Below are 17,194 nucleotides of genomic sequence, written 5' to 3'. Positions count from 1 at the left end.
TATAGGGATAGGAAAGGGCTTAACAAAAAGAAGAACATTGTGTTTGATGAAAAGCATAGACTTTGGAGCAGATTGCCTGGGTCCTAATCCTAGTTTTACTACTTACTAGCTTTGTGTTCTTGGACAAGAATCTTAATCTGTGTGCTCAGTTTTTATTTTTATAATGGAGAACACAACAATACCTTGTAGAATTTTTAAAAAGATTAAATAAATTAGTGGCTTAAAGTGCTTAGAACAGGACATGTTATAAACAGCATATCAATATTTACTGTCACTTCTTTCTTATTCATCATAATATTTGTCATAATCATAATTCATTTCTGACTACCGGTACAAATAAGGCAGCCAGAAAAATAGAAAGATAAAACAAGTGAAATTAAAAGAAGCAATGGGTCATCAGATAATCCTCTTGTTCCTTCCAAATTATATACACGACTGGCGGTATGGAAAATTATGCTTTTGTAGATGAATGTCATGGGACTCCAACAAGCCAGTCCTCTCATTCTCAAAAGAAAGGCAGTGAAACAACTAAGTTTAGAGACTATATTGTTAATAGAAAGTACCAATTATTCCTAAGTATTATAAAGGTTAAAAGAATTGTTTATTAAAAAAAATAATGCAACTGAAAGATACCAGAACTCTTTCTGTAATCTCATCATTAAACAGTTTCTGAACATATCAGATTATAAAAGCAGAGAAAATAGATTTCCTTAGCTCAATAAGATATTTGTGAACTGAACTGAAAACCTTGCAGCTTCTGTTGGGATTAAAGTCATCAGTGTATTATTCTTTAAATATAACCTTGATATTAAATAGATAGTATTTTATTTACAGTTTTTGCATATATAATCATAGAAGGTATTTGTCAGATTTCTATTATATGGGTTTATCAAGTTTTTGCAATAGCCATCAAGAAAAGTTTGTTTGCTTCTTCTTTCTCAAAATCAGTATCTGCTAAATTGCTATTTGATATAACAGAGTAATGAATATTAATGTCGCTGATCATTACAAGGCAGAGAGAGACAGAAAAACGATTTATTAAGTTGTACTAGCTATTTCTTAAGTAATTTTTAAGTATTTGCATGTGCCAGTTAGGATCTATGATTTATTAAAAATATTCCAGCATGTGAAGAAATAAGAAAAACAACACAAAACATGGGAAAATCTGCAATGCAGATGCTATAACTAAATCATGTAGCTTTAAAGCCCCATGCTTACAATCAAATGATAATGAATTACAGTCACCATTTTCTGGTCTACCTGGTTTCAACATTTTTATTATAAAAGATAAAAAATGGAATCCATAACATTTAAAGCAATCATTAGAATAACAGCTGATAATATTTTTTATTTATATGTTGTTTATTTTATTTGTGTTCTATTTTATTATAACAAATATCAGGCAATTTATGTTGTCAGATTAGCACAGAAGAATATGATATGAATAAGTCGATAAGAAGATGAGGCTGACAATTCTGTATGAAAAACAAAAACTGGGACAAGGGAAAATTGGGGTTAAAATATAAAATAATGAGGGTAACATATAATCCACACAGCTGTTCAAATTTTGATTTTGAGATCTGATGGCTAAAGCAAAGAGGAAAGAAATTCCTCTTGTGAAAGGTTACACAATAGATACTGTCCACAAGATAAAAATAAAACAAAATGACAAACAAAAAAATGTGCTTAGGAGAAGCACAGTTTTTCCTAGAACTGAGGCCAGAAATAAATGTCTCCAGTGTGTTTTTAAAATGAGACACAGTATTACACAGGGACAATGTCACCACCAACATTTCTAAAGTAAAACAATGCAGATTTGATTAATGCACATCCTTGGATAATACCAAAGTTAATTCAATTAAAACATTCTATGGTGAAGATTAAAAAATTCTCTGATGATCTGGCTTTGACTAAGAACATAAGGTGAAATAGTTAAAGCAGTAATTTTCCAATGTTTTTGGCCCTGAAACCCTCTGTTCACATGAGAATTTTTACATGAAAATTCTACATAACACAGATTAAAGTATTTTTCAGACTAAAAGGGAGCAGAAGGCATAAAGCAAGTTGAATCAACTACCAAGTTTTCCTATTCCCCCCACCCAACACACACACATAAATATACAAATTTACAAATAAGCACAGTTTAAAAATCACTGATTTAAAATGATGGATGAACTATTGTGGGCAGTCCTGTGTGAATATTTTATTTTTCCTTCCACAGAGCTTGAGGTCATAGTCTCCTGCAAGAACCTACAGGACAGAAACTCCATCTCCTTACAGAGAGATTGACCAACCAGTGGTGCCAATTAAGTCATTAACAAGGTACAGGTGATCTCTTTGGGAAACTTAAACATAACAATGCCAGTATTAACGCTAACAGACTCAAAATTTCAAACTCACATCAGAATGTAGTGTCAGAATCAAAAATTAGTGTTTCCTTCATGACCCATTAGCTTTTCTATATGCAAAAGGAAAATACATAACTAGATTATATCTTTCATAATGTTTTGTGCATGAATTGCTAAAAATACTATAGAATAAATAAGATTAAGAAGTCTGTATTGAGTCCTTATGGGTTGACTTGTGTTCCCCAAAAGGATATTGAAGTCCTAACCTCAGTATCTGTGAATGTGACTTTATTTGGAAATAAATTATTTGCACATGATCAAGTTAAGATGAGGTCATTAGGATGGATGCTAATCCAATATCACTGTGTCCTTAGAAATAGGGGAAATTGGGACACAGAGACATTTTTGCACACAGGGGGACACCATGTGAAGACTGGCATTATGTTGCCATAAAGTAAGGAACTGCCAGAAGCTAAAAGAGAGGCCTGGAACAGATCCTTCCTTAGTGCCTTTAGAGGCTCTGGCTGACAACTTGATTTCATACTTCTGGCCTCTAAAATTGTGAAATGAAAATCCTAAGAGTTCTCATCACAAGGAAAAAAAACCCTTTCTCTATTTACTTTTTCTTTTTATTGTATCTATATGAAATAATAGATGCTAACTAAACTTATTATGGTAATTATTTCACAACATATGTAACTTGAACCATTATGCTGTTCACTTTAAACTTATGTATGTCAATTGCATCTCAATAAAACTGAAAAAAAATTCTGTTGTTCTAAGCCATCCAGTTTGTGGTACTTCCTTAGGGCAACCCTAGCAAACTAATACATGGGTGGATCCAAAGAAATAATACTGGATGATGTGGGTACAGATACACAAAAAAAAACAGTGACCTCTCTGGAAGTCATATAAGTTAGCCTGTTGAAATTTTATACTTCTCATCTAGATGTAAACATAGGAAAAAGAAAAGCAAAGGAGTCCTTCATTTCTCCCTACCTTTTCTATGCTAAAATAAGCATAAATGTCTCAATATTTTATAACTTAGAGACATAACATCATAGCTCAATGTCTTATGGATTAAAACCTTCAAAAATGCCTAATAATAATAATAAAGAAGGAAAAGAAAGCCCTAGCCAGTGAAAAAGGAGATGGATACAATGATGAATTACAAAATACGAAAAATATCTAGAATGAAATATTGACCAAAATAAGAGCACACCCCTCATCATCCTCCTTCAGAGCTCTGCAAAACAGATTCCTCAAAAAGAAAGTATCATGATCCTCATGAAACCTCTGGGTATGGGCTAGCTTGGGGACAGAAATGGGGAAATACACCCCAGAGAGCAGAGATACAAGAGAAAGAACCACACGGCACACAACCATCTTTATTGTCCCTAAATTATTTCCCTGGTACTAGTGAAGACCACCACAGATGAAGATGCAGGCGTGAGAAGTGGTAGTCACCAGATCAAAACAGAGAAAGTCTATAAATTACATCACTGAGCTGTGCACCTTAGTGACCAACTATAAAACAGAACCTGCTCCCAATGCAGAGGAAGGAACAGATTGGGTGGAGATGTTTGAGAAGACAAATGCAAATACTGCAAAACACAATCAGTGACTCCTCCCCATTCTAATCTAAATCAAATGAATAAAAATGTCGTCATGTGAAATTAGTACAACCAGAAAGAACACGAGGCTATGGGAAAAAAAGAGAAGAGAAGGTAGATGGTAAATAAGTATACACACACACACACTCGCACACATAATTTATCTTTCTAAAAAAGGCAAATAATAGATTCTATTTAAAATGTATTTAAGATAAAATGACCCTACTCTATTAATGTTTTACAAATCTTTTTTTTTAACTTTAGAAAGATCATTCCCTGAAGATTCGAATTTTCACAATTTCTTCTGTTCCATTTTAATTCCTTTTTTCTTCTATTAATTGCAGAGAAATTGAATGTAATGTGTTTTGTGAAAGGTAGTTATCCTAATCTTGAAAAAGCATTTTCCTCTCCCTATCTAGCAAACCAGGAGTTGCATACATCAACTAGATGCCAGATGGCTAACAGCATGTTTCTTGAATGTTAGCAGGACTTTTTCATCAGTGAGGTGATATTCAGGTAATTTTTCAATTTTTTCATTATACATTTTGTTATTGTTTAAATTTTAAAAATAAACAAACTAATTTCTCAGACCCTTTCATTCATCCAGATTAATGAACTAATATGAGTCCAAAGAGTTATTGTTCCTTTCTATCCCAGGTTCAAAGTCTTTGCAGAGCTGTGGCATTATAATGGTATTTTACACAAAGGTAGGAAAATATTTTTGAATAGTATTAGTAAGTAATCATGTATTCTGGCTCTATGTCATTGTTCATTCCGTCCATTTTCTTAGTAAATGTGTAAAATAAAGAACTGATTTCAAAAAGTAAAAATATGGGACAAATGACTGATTTGGGTTAAAGTAAAATATGCACAGATAAGTTAAATGTTTTATTATGCCTCACAAATAAATTTACTTCAAATGATTGAAATCCATGCAATGATGGATAATATTTTTACAGCTAACATTTAAAAACTTTTTAATTTGGCTTATGTTGTATAAATAAATTATGTATGCTAAGAAAAATCAAATTTAAGAGATCTAATTAAATTCTTACCTGGTTGAAAAATTGACAGACTTCCATCAATATGACCAAATACAACTTTCCCCTTTTTTTGGGTATGCCATCTGAATATACTGATATCAGACAAGAAGTTATGAGCGTCTTTGTGTACAGTCACTCCACTATCTGGTCCCGAGATGGTCCAAATGAACAGTGGGCCTCTGTGGGCAACAAAGGCTACAGCATCATGTGCATTCCAGCACCAGCTAAGAGAGGCAGGCATCCCTAGAATAAATTAAATATAGATACATAATAGATCTGGCAGAAGATTGTAGCATTAAATACTATTTGTGTTGTACGTTTCTAAAACAACTTAAAATATAAGAATATGTTCATTATTTTAAAATGTTATCTTCTTCCTTGGGGATTGAATTTTGAAAAGTAACCCCAAAGACTAACAAGGGAAGATCTGAAGGTACTTCTATGATAAAAGAAAAGTACCCAGTTAGGTTTAAAACTACTAATGTGATCATATGCTTCATATATTCAAAGAAATTTTTTGTTATTTCTTTCAGAAAACTGTATGCACATTAAAGCAATAAATTCTTATTGAGTTTTTATGTAGAAGACTTGCTTTAGGAATTCTTGGTATACAAGTTAATATGGGATACGATTCATACTTGAAAGAATCTTATATATAAATTGGGGAGCTAAGGATTAAATGTATAAAAAATTAAATGCTACTATAAGGGTTTAATAACAATAAAATTAATGATATAATTTATGTCTTATCAGTTTAGATTCAAATCTTAGCTTTGCCTCAGATGAACTACATTAGTCACTTTATCTTTCTAAAGCTGTTTCAACTATAAAACAGATATAATTAAAATATCTGACCACTTATTTCACATGAATGTTAAGAAAAGGAAATGTAATAATGTATATAAAAATCCTTTTTAAACTATAAGACAAAACACAAAAGTTAACTGTTAATCTCTCCACTATTAAAATAATCAAATAAATCTTTTATAAAATAAATGTTATGGTAAATTCATGAGTCAAGAGAGAGATTATGAATCTCCCAACACAGATACATTAATCAACTGCATCAGAGTCACCAAACTGAATATGTGTATGACATCATATGGAATAGGGCCCAGAAATCTTGTTTTAACAAGGTTTTCCAAATGATTTTGATGTGTAGAAGGCTTGTGACCATTGGGCTACTGTCCTGGAAAGTAAACTGGATTTGAATTGTATCTTGAAGGAACAACAGAGTTTAAATAAATATGGATGAGAAATATTTCTCAAAAAGAGAAAATGATATAAACAAAGACACAGAGTCAAAAGTTGTTTATTAAATTCAATTTGTGTCAATCGTCCATCGTGTGCCAAGAGGGAGAAACTAGAAACCTCATACCTAGTTCAGGATCTGATACATAATGGGAACTCCATAAAACGTTTTGAATGAATGAATGAATATATGAATAAGGTCAATAAAAAAGCTGATGTAGTCTTAGGATACATTAACAGAAGTGGAATTTCCCCAATAAGGGATAAGATACTCTGTATGGATCAGACCACCAGAGTACATTCGAAGAAAGCCATTAGAATGCTGGCTCTCTGAACACGTATTTCAAGGAAGGCAGCAAGGAAGAGAATGGACCAGAAAAATGTCCTAAGTTATAACAGAAAAAATTAATATAGAGAGGCTTATTACATGCAAGCACTTCTAAGAGGTCTATAAATATTAATTCATTTAATTGTCTCATCAAGATTCTGAGATAAGTAGGTCAGATTACTACTCATGTTGTTTTTTCAGAAAAAAAATTAACTGTGACATTTTTCAAGCTGCTGACAATTTTAACATTTTACATTTAAACAAATTTATACTCATTTTCCTTTAAATGTAACTTTTGACTTTTAGAAAACAATGATGAATTAAAAAATACAGAGGCAGGTTCAAATTCAACTGCTGGATACGAAAGTTCTAATACTAAGAAAACTGACATGCGAACTCCTACTTTCCTTAAGCTGGTTTCTGAAAAGAAAAAAACAAAGCTAAGACATTTCAAAGCCAATTATTTAAAATGAAAAAGGCCAAAAATATTCATATTTTTTGCAAATAAAATTGCAAATTAAGAAGATATTTGGAAATAATACAAGGAATTTATTGATAGGTCTTTAAAATTTTTCAGAGAAAGAAGAAATATGTAATATTCATTAAAATTATTACCTAACATTTAAACAAATGTTAATAATGTTAATTAGAAAGGTCTTATTTAAATGCATATTCACTTGCAAAGGTCGCTATAGTGCACACAGATGATAAATAAAAAACTTTTCCACCATGAATGGATGTGATATATATGATGTTTGATGACAAATCAGTAGCTAAACTCGGTGATAATACAATAATATGTTGTCTAATCTGTACTTTCGCATAAAACTTAGATAACATGTAGTTATAGTCTAGTAGAGATTTTGTGTGACAACGTTAAGAGAACAATGACATTGTGTAACATTTTTAGTTTATGTGACATAAAATATAGAAGAATTTTAAGAAGTATTTATTGTGCTATTTAAAATTAATCTCACACAAAGCTGGATTTAAAGTACTGGGAAAATGCACTGTCGATCAATATAAACAACACTGGAAAATCCTGGGGTTAGTGGAAAAACAGATATGACCAGAAAAACATAAAAAATATTAATCGAGACTATCAATTGCAGTTTATACATCACAAAGCTTAGATGACAAATCAGTAGATAAACTAGATGAAATACAATAATATGTTGTCACAAAGCTTTGTGATGTATAAACAGCAATTAATATTTTTCTCACTGAAGTACTGAAAACCTTAAGGAAAACCATTACATTAATAAAAGCTCACTGAATGACTTTTAAACATATTTTTCTCATTAATACCAGTTTACTGGTTGTAGTAAGGGAAAAACTAGAATGTATAAACTTGGGAATGAGATTTACATTTTTCTAGATAAAAAATTAACCTTGTTTAGCAAATATTTTTTAAAAATAAAATTTACATAACAAAATTGGTATATTTTACTGGTATTTTCAGCATTCCTAATGACCTAAATTTGAAAAGAAAAAAGCAACATACTAAATGTGTCGAACACATCCAAAGGTTCTAAAAGGCATTGTTATTATTTTGGAAGCAAGATTTAAATAAAATTGCCTATGAATTCTCAATATTGTTGTACATACTAAAGAGAATATTATAAAGAAACTTTGAATAAAATAAAGTTAGTGAGATTGTCACATCTCAGTTTTCCACCTCAAAGTTATAATCAATAATTTTTAAAGAAGAAAATGAATATGAAAAATGTATCCAGCAGCAGCTTTCAAAACCAGAATCAATAATTGGGCTACACTTGGTGCTCAAAAAGAGACTGAATTATTGTGATATTTAACACAGAAAAATGATTACTTAGCTTCATCATTATTATGGGTTACGATGCTAGGAAGAAAGAATGTAGTGATATTATTCAATACATTAAGACCTATTTGTGGGAACTAGGACTTTCTTCTACCTTGACCAAATGAGAAATAAAGGAAAGAAACCAGCTCAGCAAGGCACTGAAGACAGGCATGATATTGTCCATGTATGTTTCAGACTGGAATAGAGTAATGAATGGGCAAGGCCAATTGTCTCATTAAGAAAATATTATCTATTATTTTTATATTTATTTTAGAAAATTTTATATTATATTAAATACTAATGAAATTATTTGATATTTCCTGTTTTTAATTGATCAGTATACCAAGTATGATTATTTCATGAAATTCTGTTTCAGTTTTGTGCACATGCACACACACAATAATTAGTTATGTGAAATGGATTTCTTAAATAGATTATCATTAGATAGTTTGAAAAACACTACTTTAAAACCTGAGCTAATTGAAATAAAATATTTTGCTTATTGAAATTAAAATATTTCATTCAATAAAATAAGTCCCGGTCACAAGAATACCTTTTGTGTTGTCGAGTTTAGCAATGACTTTTTGTTCTGCAACATTCCAAATGATCACTAAGTTATCGGTACTGCCACTTGCAAACAGATCAGGGTTGTGTGGACACCAAGAGATAGCTGTGATTGTTTTTTTATGTTCAGACATAATTGCGTGGAGTTTGAATTCATTATAACGGTGATCCAACTAAAAAAAATACATAAATAAAACATTTCAGTGCTTCTTTTTAGATTACACATTTTCAATTAATAATCATATTATTTTTAAAAAGCTACACACATGAAAATTAGTACACCTAAGAACAAGATAGGAACACATTTCAAGATTTGGTCTATTTTCGGGGGTATTCAATCAGCTGAAAAACTTTTTAAAAAAATATGAGAGAATTGAATTTAAAAATATCAATTTTAAAAAAGGTAAAAATAGAGGTACATTTAAATATGCATAATAATTCACAGTTTAATAATATTTTCTATACTATATCTATTTATGAAAAAAACTTGGTCTTGAAATTTTTTTCTGTAAATTTTCACTTATATTTGAATCAAAAAAATTTAGGTTAAATAAACCAACTGCTCATTATTACATTATTAAGAGATCCAAAGTTTGCAGAGCAATGGTGTCATTGGATTTGTTTTATGTTATTGCTTTTTGGATCGGGCATTCTATTGTGTTCTTATACATAACACAAAAGGAATAGCCTAATTTTCCTATTTCTTTGTAATTAATCTTTCTATCATTTTAAACATGTGTGAGATTATACTGTATGTCATTTTGTTATACCTGGTTTTTCCCTTTAACACATAACAAACCTTTCACAGTGTTATTGAAGAGTTTTTCATTATTATATTAATCATTTATTACACCAATATCTTTAACTATATACTTGCAGTAAAATTCTAACTGCTAACATGGTCTTCCACATTGTACATCATGAATCTCTTCTATCTGGTTAGTATCATTTGGTCTCATGTTCTTCCTTGTTCACGCTGACCTTCTCATTTCCCTAATATAGCAAAATCATTTTCTGCTTTCCCTTGGCCATAAATGCTCTCCCCACGGATTTGCTGATGGTTAGTCATTCTCCTGTTCAGGTCTCACTTCAAAAACATCTCTTTAGAGAGGCGTTTTCTGACCACGGTGTCTAAATAAATTCATACCCCTCCTCAGAAACTGTCCTATGTTTTCTTTATCTTTTTTAAATTGAGATATATTTGATGTATAACATTATATTAGTTTCAGGCATACAACATGATCCAATATTTGTATATATTGTGAAATGTTCACCACAGTAAGTTTCATTAACATTCATCACTACACAGTTACACCTTTTTTCCTTATGATGAGAACTTTCAAGATCTACTCTCTTAGCAACATTTAAATATATATACAATATTGTAACTAAAGTCACTATGCTATCCAGTTACTTAATTTCGTAACTGGAAGTTTGTACCACCTTCATCCATTTTGCAACCTCATCTTCACCTCCCACCTCTGGCACCACCAATCTGTTCTCTGTTTCCATGAGTTTGAGGGGTTTTTGTTTGTTTTTGTTTTATAGTCTACATATAAGTGAGATCATACCGTATTTGTCTTTCTCTATTTGACTTATTCCACTTAGCATAATGCCCTCAAGTTCCCTCCATGTTGTCATGAATGGCAATAATTCCTTCTATTTATGGCTCAATAATATTCCATTGTATGCATGTACACCACATTTTTGTTATTCATTCATCTATCCAGGGACACTTAGGTTGCTTCCATGTCTTGGCTATTGTAAATAACACTTCAATGAACATGTGGGTGCATACATCTTTTCAAGTTACTGTTTTCATTTCCTTCAAATAAATACCCAGAAGTATAATTGCTGGATCATATTTATATATTTAATCTTTTGAGAAACCTCCATACTGTTTTCCACAGTGGTTGCACTAATTTACATTCCTACCAACAGTGCACAAAGGTTCCTTTTTCTCTGCAACCTCTCCAACATTTGTTATTTCTTGTCTTTTGGATAATAGCTATTCTAACAGATGTGACACCTCATTGTGGTTTTGATTTTCATTTCCCTGACGATGAGTGATATTGGGCACATTTTCATATACCTGTTGGCTATTTGTAGGTCTTCTTTGGAAAAAATCTATTCAGATTCTCTGCCCTTTTTTAAATCAGATTGTTTGCTTTTTTGCTATTGAGTTGTATGAGTTCTAAATTTTGGATATTTCCCCTTTATCAGATAAATGATTTGCAGATATTTTCTCTCATTCATAAGTTGCTTTTTTATTTTGTTGATGATTTCCTTTGCTGTGCAGAAGCTTTTTAGTTGGATATAGTCCCACTAGTTTAGTTTTGTTTTTGTTGCCTTTGCTTTTGGTATCAATGACTATCTTATTACCTATTTTTACATCCCAGGTAGAACACTTTTCTTCCTGAAACATTTATTTTTTGTTTACTTATTTATTTCATGACCTCTCTGCCCCCTGTCTTTCTAAGAATATGAATTCCATGAGAAGAATTTGCCTGGCTTGTTCATAGTTGCATTCCTAGTACCTAGAAATACTTGGCCAAAAGAAGAGATTCAGTTAATATTACTGAATGATTGACTCATTATGCTACTCCTTATAATTTAAGCAACTTTTAACTTTTGCTATCCCAAATAATGCTGCAGTGAACATCTCTGCATAAAATTTTGACTAATGATCTATTTCCTAAGGCTTTATCTTCTACGATTTCTGTTATCTCTTACTACTTGAATTTCAGCTATTTCTGAAACACGTCTGGATGAAAATATTACTAAAGATAACACAGTACCAATGGAGTTTTCATCTGATTAATATTGCAGCTACAATCATTTTAAGTCAGCATGTTTAAATATATAAATGCATTTTCTGTACATTTAGAAATAAATAGGTTTGTAAGTTTTAAATCATTTAGTAATTTAAGTTACCTATGGTAGATATTGTGAATGCGTCTAAAGTATCTGTTAGAAAAAAACTGCTCTATAAGTTAGAAATTCAGTGAAAGGTCTATAAAAACAATAAATGTATGAAAAAGGTATGGTGCACATCAATGATTTTCACTGACTCTACTATTTAAATTATCCAAATTGTATCTTAAGCACAATATAAAATACTGAACTACTTGTAGGAATTTATTATTACATTCTGACTATATTTTCAACTCAGTATTATGAGACTGTGCTATTATATTGACTTGGACCAGAAATTTCTCTGATTTTAGAGTAGTTAATACAATATATTAGTGCATTACAATTCAATGACTAAAGAAAAATTCTTATGACATTTATGAGTATCATTTAATAGTTCATAAAAATCTAGTAATACATCAGTGTCATTATACAAAGTTGTGACAGACCATCAGACATTGTACACTGGCTCTATGTGTCATCTGATATTCCCTCGAAAAATAATTGTAATATTTTATATTTATATAAAATAATTTTCAAATTACTTTAATGATTACATTTAAAACAATACTTATTTATATAAGTTTAATTGTGAGCTTCACCATTTAATAATGTAATTTTCTATTTGTGTACTTTGAAACAAGCTTTTATAGTGGACTCCGTAAACTGTCACCTGAATTTATTTGTATTCACTTCTAAATCAGGGTAATTTTTAGACTGTTTTAGTCTTTAAGACATGAAAATTTTCTTGTTAGGTTTTCTTATATTAATAATTTCAGCTTAATCTCCCTAAATATTCGAGTCATAAAATGTCAGAAGTTAACATGAAAAAAATCAAGATCTGGTTACAGTGCTTTACCCACCCCTCTCTTTGGGACGTACTGTCTTATCTCTTCACCTCCCAAATTTCATAGGGCTGCAGCTTTCCCTATCCTGGCCTGTCTTCTCAATAAATCTTACTTTTTCTTTTAAAAAAAGAAAAAAAAATTAAGTTATGCCTTCATCCACTTTCTGACCTTCCTTACTCCTTTGGAAAATAGTTTGCCCTGCCTAATAAGTTCTTCTTTAAGGGAGAATAGAGACAAGAAGATAGGGACTTAAGACTGAAGGAGAAATTTTGTAGGAGGAATTTGGAAGTGGGGAGTTTGAGAATATAAACAGAGTATAAGGAAAGTAGATGAAAAAAAAAGAAGGCACTTAGAGCATTTGCTGCTGTCTTCGATATGAGGGGGTGAAGAAAATTTGAGTTATACTGGACTTCCATCGTGATTTGGATATTTCCACAAGCTTGAGGAAAGAACTACATAAAATCTTACTCTATATTGTAGAAAAAATAATTAGTTTATAGAGTAATGCTATTATTTCTTAAAATTTCAATAAACTATAATACTATCAGTAATTAAAAGAAATTTTACTCCAGAATAAACTTAGTAATATTTTTTTCACTCTTAACTGAAAAGAGTTAGTGTTTCAAAATAAAAAGAAAATCACTCAAGAAACATTTAGTAAATATCTATTAAATGTCAGAGAGTATACAATAACTTGAGGATTGAAAGATGAGGAAGACTCATGCTGGTAAATGGAAGCATGGAGAAAGGCAATCCATTTTTTAAGACTATTCACTAAGAAGGAGGAAAAAGCAGAATACGGAAGAGCTTATACATTTCAGCTGGGATTTGAAAGATGAGACAATGTTCTTTAGACAGGCAATGTCGGCAAACTGCAAAAGTAATGTAAGCAAAGACAAGATATAAAAGAGTTTGAGATATTTTAGAAAATGAAATTGTCTTGCTATGTCAGGAAAACAAGGTGAGAGGGAGACAGAGACATGAAGATTGCAAAACAATGTCATACAATAATGTTTGGGTGTTAATATTAGGAAATGAGGAACAATTGAAGATTTAAAATTTTAGATTCGTATTACTGATGATTGATTACACTGAGCTATAAATTAAAGGGAGTCAAAGTAGAGACAAAGAGAATATTAAGAGACCATTACAATAAGTTAGGTGGGAAGGATCTAAAGAAGATGGGGAAAGATATAAAATACGAGAATCACTCCTGATTACCAAGGGTATAGCATATTAAGTAGAAGGGGAATCAAAGATAACTATCACATTTGTGGTTTAGATGAATGGTTAGCTAGTGGCACTGAAATACTGACTCCAGGTTTAAGGAGAAAGACTGGACTTAGATTTAAGATGCTTATGGCACCTCTATACAGAGAAATTCAGAAGGCCATTGGCTCTATATATTGGGAACTGATAAGAGATGGGGTGGAGCTAGGACATGAAAAAATATAGTTATAAATTTTTTTATCCCAAGAACATCTCAAAATATATAATATCTTCACTATTTTTAATATAATGATCTCTAATAGACTACCCATATTATTCAACTGATAAGATAATTTTCTCATATTGAATGTTACTGAGCATGGTTTGAAACAAATGAATAAATGAATTCCATCTATTTACATGAGAATATATAGTTAAGAAGAATTAAAAGTACTTGCTCTTCATTCATAAAATGGAATCTTTTAATTCTTAAAGAAACTTTTTTATAAACAGCACAAAAAGGATTATGAAATCAATTAAGATTTTGCTAATAATTTAATACTATGATATAAGTATTTTCTAAAAGTTCGACTTGTAAAACTAATATAATATAGAAATAGCAACAAAATATTAAATATAAATATCAATAAAATTATAGCATTAAGTTTTTCATGTGACAGATTTAAAAATAATTGTTAATTAAATATTAACTTTACCTAATAAAGTTAAAAATCAAAAAGCACCAGAATTATTTTACCTGATAAATATAGATAGCCAGGGTAGCACAATAGGCAAACCTGTCTCCGTTGGCAGCACACACATCTTTGTTCCATGGCTGACATCCAGCAGCCAGCAGTCCCACTTGCCTGACCTGGGACATGTTTGCCTTGAAAAACAAATTTGGAGAAACATCAATTATTTTCATTATTCAAAAAACTATTTCTTCATTGTTCTACATCTATCTTCCCCAATCCTTACGCTTATGCCTTGAAAATATTTTCTACTAGTACTATTAATCTCAGTTTACACTTTCAGAGAACAAGAGTCGAATGTCTATAGACATCGAGGCAGGTAATTTACATTAGGGAAGCAAGAGATTATAAAATGATAAATGACAACTGACACTTGGCCAAGGGTTGGGAACTGCATAAGGAGTGACAGGGACTAGAGTAAAAGAGAAAGTGCACAGCCTATTTAAAGGGCTCTGGTACCACCTGAGAAGGCCATGCCATGTTGCCAGATTTATGGAACTTCCCAGACAAACAAAAATGTCCAGATTTTTATGTAAAATAAAAATACATTTTTATGTAAGATGTACTAATTTTTAAATATTGGCAATTCGTTCAAGGCAGCAAATTCAAATGTAAAACACTGAGCCAATATTAGGAGGACTGTGATGTCTGTCATAGAACTTAGTTTTTACACTGACTCTATAGTCTCACAAGAACTATTTGAGGTATTCAGGCAGGTATACAAACTGGGTTATCAATATTGTTCATTGTGACAAGAGGAAGCTGGAAACTACTGAATGTAAACTGTTTATGTAAACAAGCCCAGACATGCAGTTATTCCTGACAACCTTCCTTGCTCTGAGGTTTGCTCTGTCTGAAATTAATACAGCTGTACCCGTTTTTTGATTAGTGTTAGTATGGTATATCTTTCTTCAACCTTTTATCTTAATCTATATGTGTCTTTACATTTAATACGTTTCTTGTCGACAACATATAGTTGGGTCTTGTTTTTTGATTCACTCTGACAATATGTCTTGTAATTAGTACATTTAGACCACTGACATTCAAGGTCATTACTGATACAGTTGGATGAATATCTACCATATTTTTACTATTTTTAACTTGTTGCCCTTGTTCTTTGTTCTTATTTTTGCCTGCCCCACTTTTTCTTTCTTTTGTGGTTTGAATTGAGTTTATATTATTCAATTTTTCTTCTTTCTTAGCATATCAATTAATTACATCTCATTTAAAAAATTTTTTAGTGGTTGATCTAGAATTTGCTATATTCATTTACAACTAATTCAAGCCTACTTTCAAAAAAACTATACCACTTCTTGAGTAGTGTCAGTATCTTAAAATAACAAAATACCCCTAATTCCTCCTTCCTATCCCTTATATCATTACTGTCATTCATTTCACTTATCCTTAAGTATACATAGCACATATATACGTATGTGTCTGAATATATATATACAAAGCATACATAATCATATACATTGTTATTTTTATTTTGAAAAAAACTGTTATTTGTTAGATTAAAAATAAGAAAAAAGTTTTTATTTTCTCATCACTTGTTCATTCTCTGAAATTCTTCCTTTGTTTATGTAGACCTGTGTTTCTGACCTATATCATTTTCTTTCTCTCTGGAGAACTTTTAACATTTCTTACAAGGCAGGTCTACTGGCAAAACATTCCCCAATTTTTGTTTGTCTGGGAAAGTCTTTATTTCTCCTTCACTTTAGAAAGATCATTTCATAGAGTACAGATTTCTAGGTTTGTGTTTTATTTCTCTCAACACTAAATATTTTGCTCCACTCTCCTCTTGTTTGGTTGCATGGTTTCTGAGAAGTCCAGTGTAAGTCTTCTCTTTGCTCCTCAATAGGTAAATTTATTTCCTTTGGCTTCTTTAAGATTTTCTCTCTTTGATTTTCTGCAGTTTAAATATGATTTGTCTAGGTATAGTTTTTTGGCATTTATCCTACTTCAGTGTTTTCTAACTTTCCTGGCTCTGTAGTTTGGTGTCAGGCAATTTGAGGAAATTTTAAGTTATTATTGCTTCAGTTATTGCTTCTATCCCTTTCTCTCCACAATTCTTCACTGTTCTGGGTTTCTTTTGTTGTTGTTGTTGTTTTCCTTTGCTTTTGTTTTGTATTGTCATAGTCTCAAATTCAAAGATTCTTTCCTCAGCCATCTAGTCTACTAACAGCTTGCTAAAACATTCTTCATTTCTGTTACAATGTTTCTGGTCTTTAACATTTCTTTTTGATTCTTTCTTAGAGTTTCCATCTTCTGCTTAAATCATGCATCTGTTTTGCATGTTGTCCACTTTTTTCCATTAAAGCCCTTAGCACATTAGTCATAGTTTCTTAAAATTCCTGGTCTAATAATTCCAACATTCCTGCCATATCTGACTCTGGTTCTGATGCTTGATTAATCTCTTTAAATTGTGTTTTGTGCCTTTTAGTATGCCCTGTATCTTTTTGTCGAAAGAAGGACATGATGACTGGGTAATGAGACCCTTAGT

General features: G+C 31.1%; 1 protein-coding gene across 4 annotated transcripts in view; it reads right to left on the bottom strand.

The window, feature by feature from the left end:
* Positions 1-17,194, bottom strand: part of WDR17 (WD repeat domain 17) — an 89,606-nt gene that overhangs the window by 47,198 nt on the left and 25,214 nt on the right. For all 4 annotated transcript variants that reach the window (XM_039882585.1, XM_039882584.1, XM_039882586.1 and 1 more), the window contains 3 exons: positions 14,697-14,825; positions 8,959-9,142; positions 5,017-5,247 (listed from right to left, as the gene is read on the bottom strand). In XM_039882585.1, coding sequence (XP_039738519.1) covers positions 5,017-5,247; positions 8,959-9,142; positions 14,697-14,825 — 544 coding nt within the window. The remainder of the gene's footprint in view (positions 1-5,016; positions 5,248-8,958; positions 9,143-14,696; positions 14,826-17,194) is intronic.

The sequence above is a fragment of the Pteropus medius genome, unplaced genomic scaffold, assembly GCF_902729225.1.
Source record: "Pteropus medius unplaced genomic scaffold, Ma_sr-lr_union100, whole genome shotgun sequence".
Classification (NCBI taxonomy): Eukaryota; Metazoa; Chordata; class Mammalia; order Chiroptera; family Pteropodidae; genus Pteropus; species Pteropus medius.
This window is presented reverse-complemented; position numbering and strand designations above follow the sequence as displayed.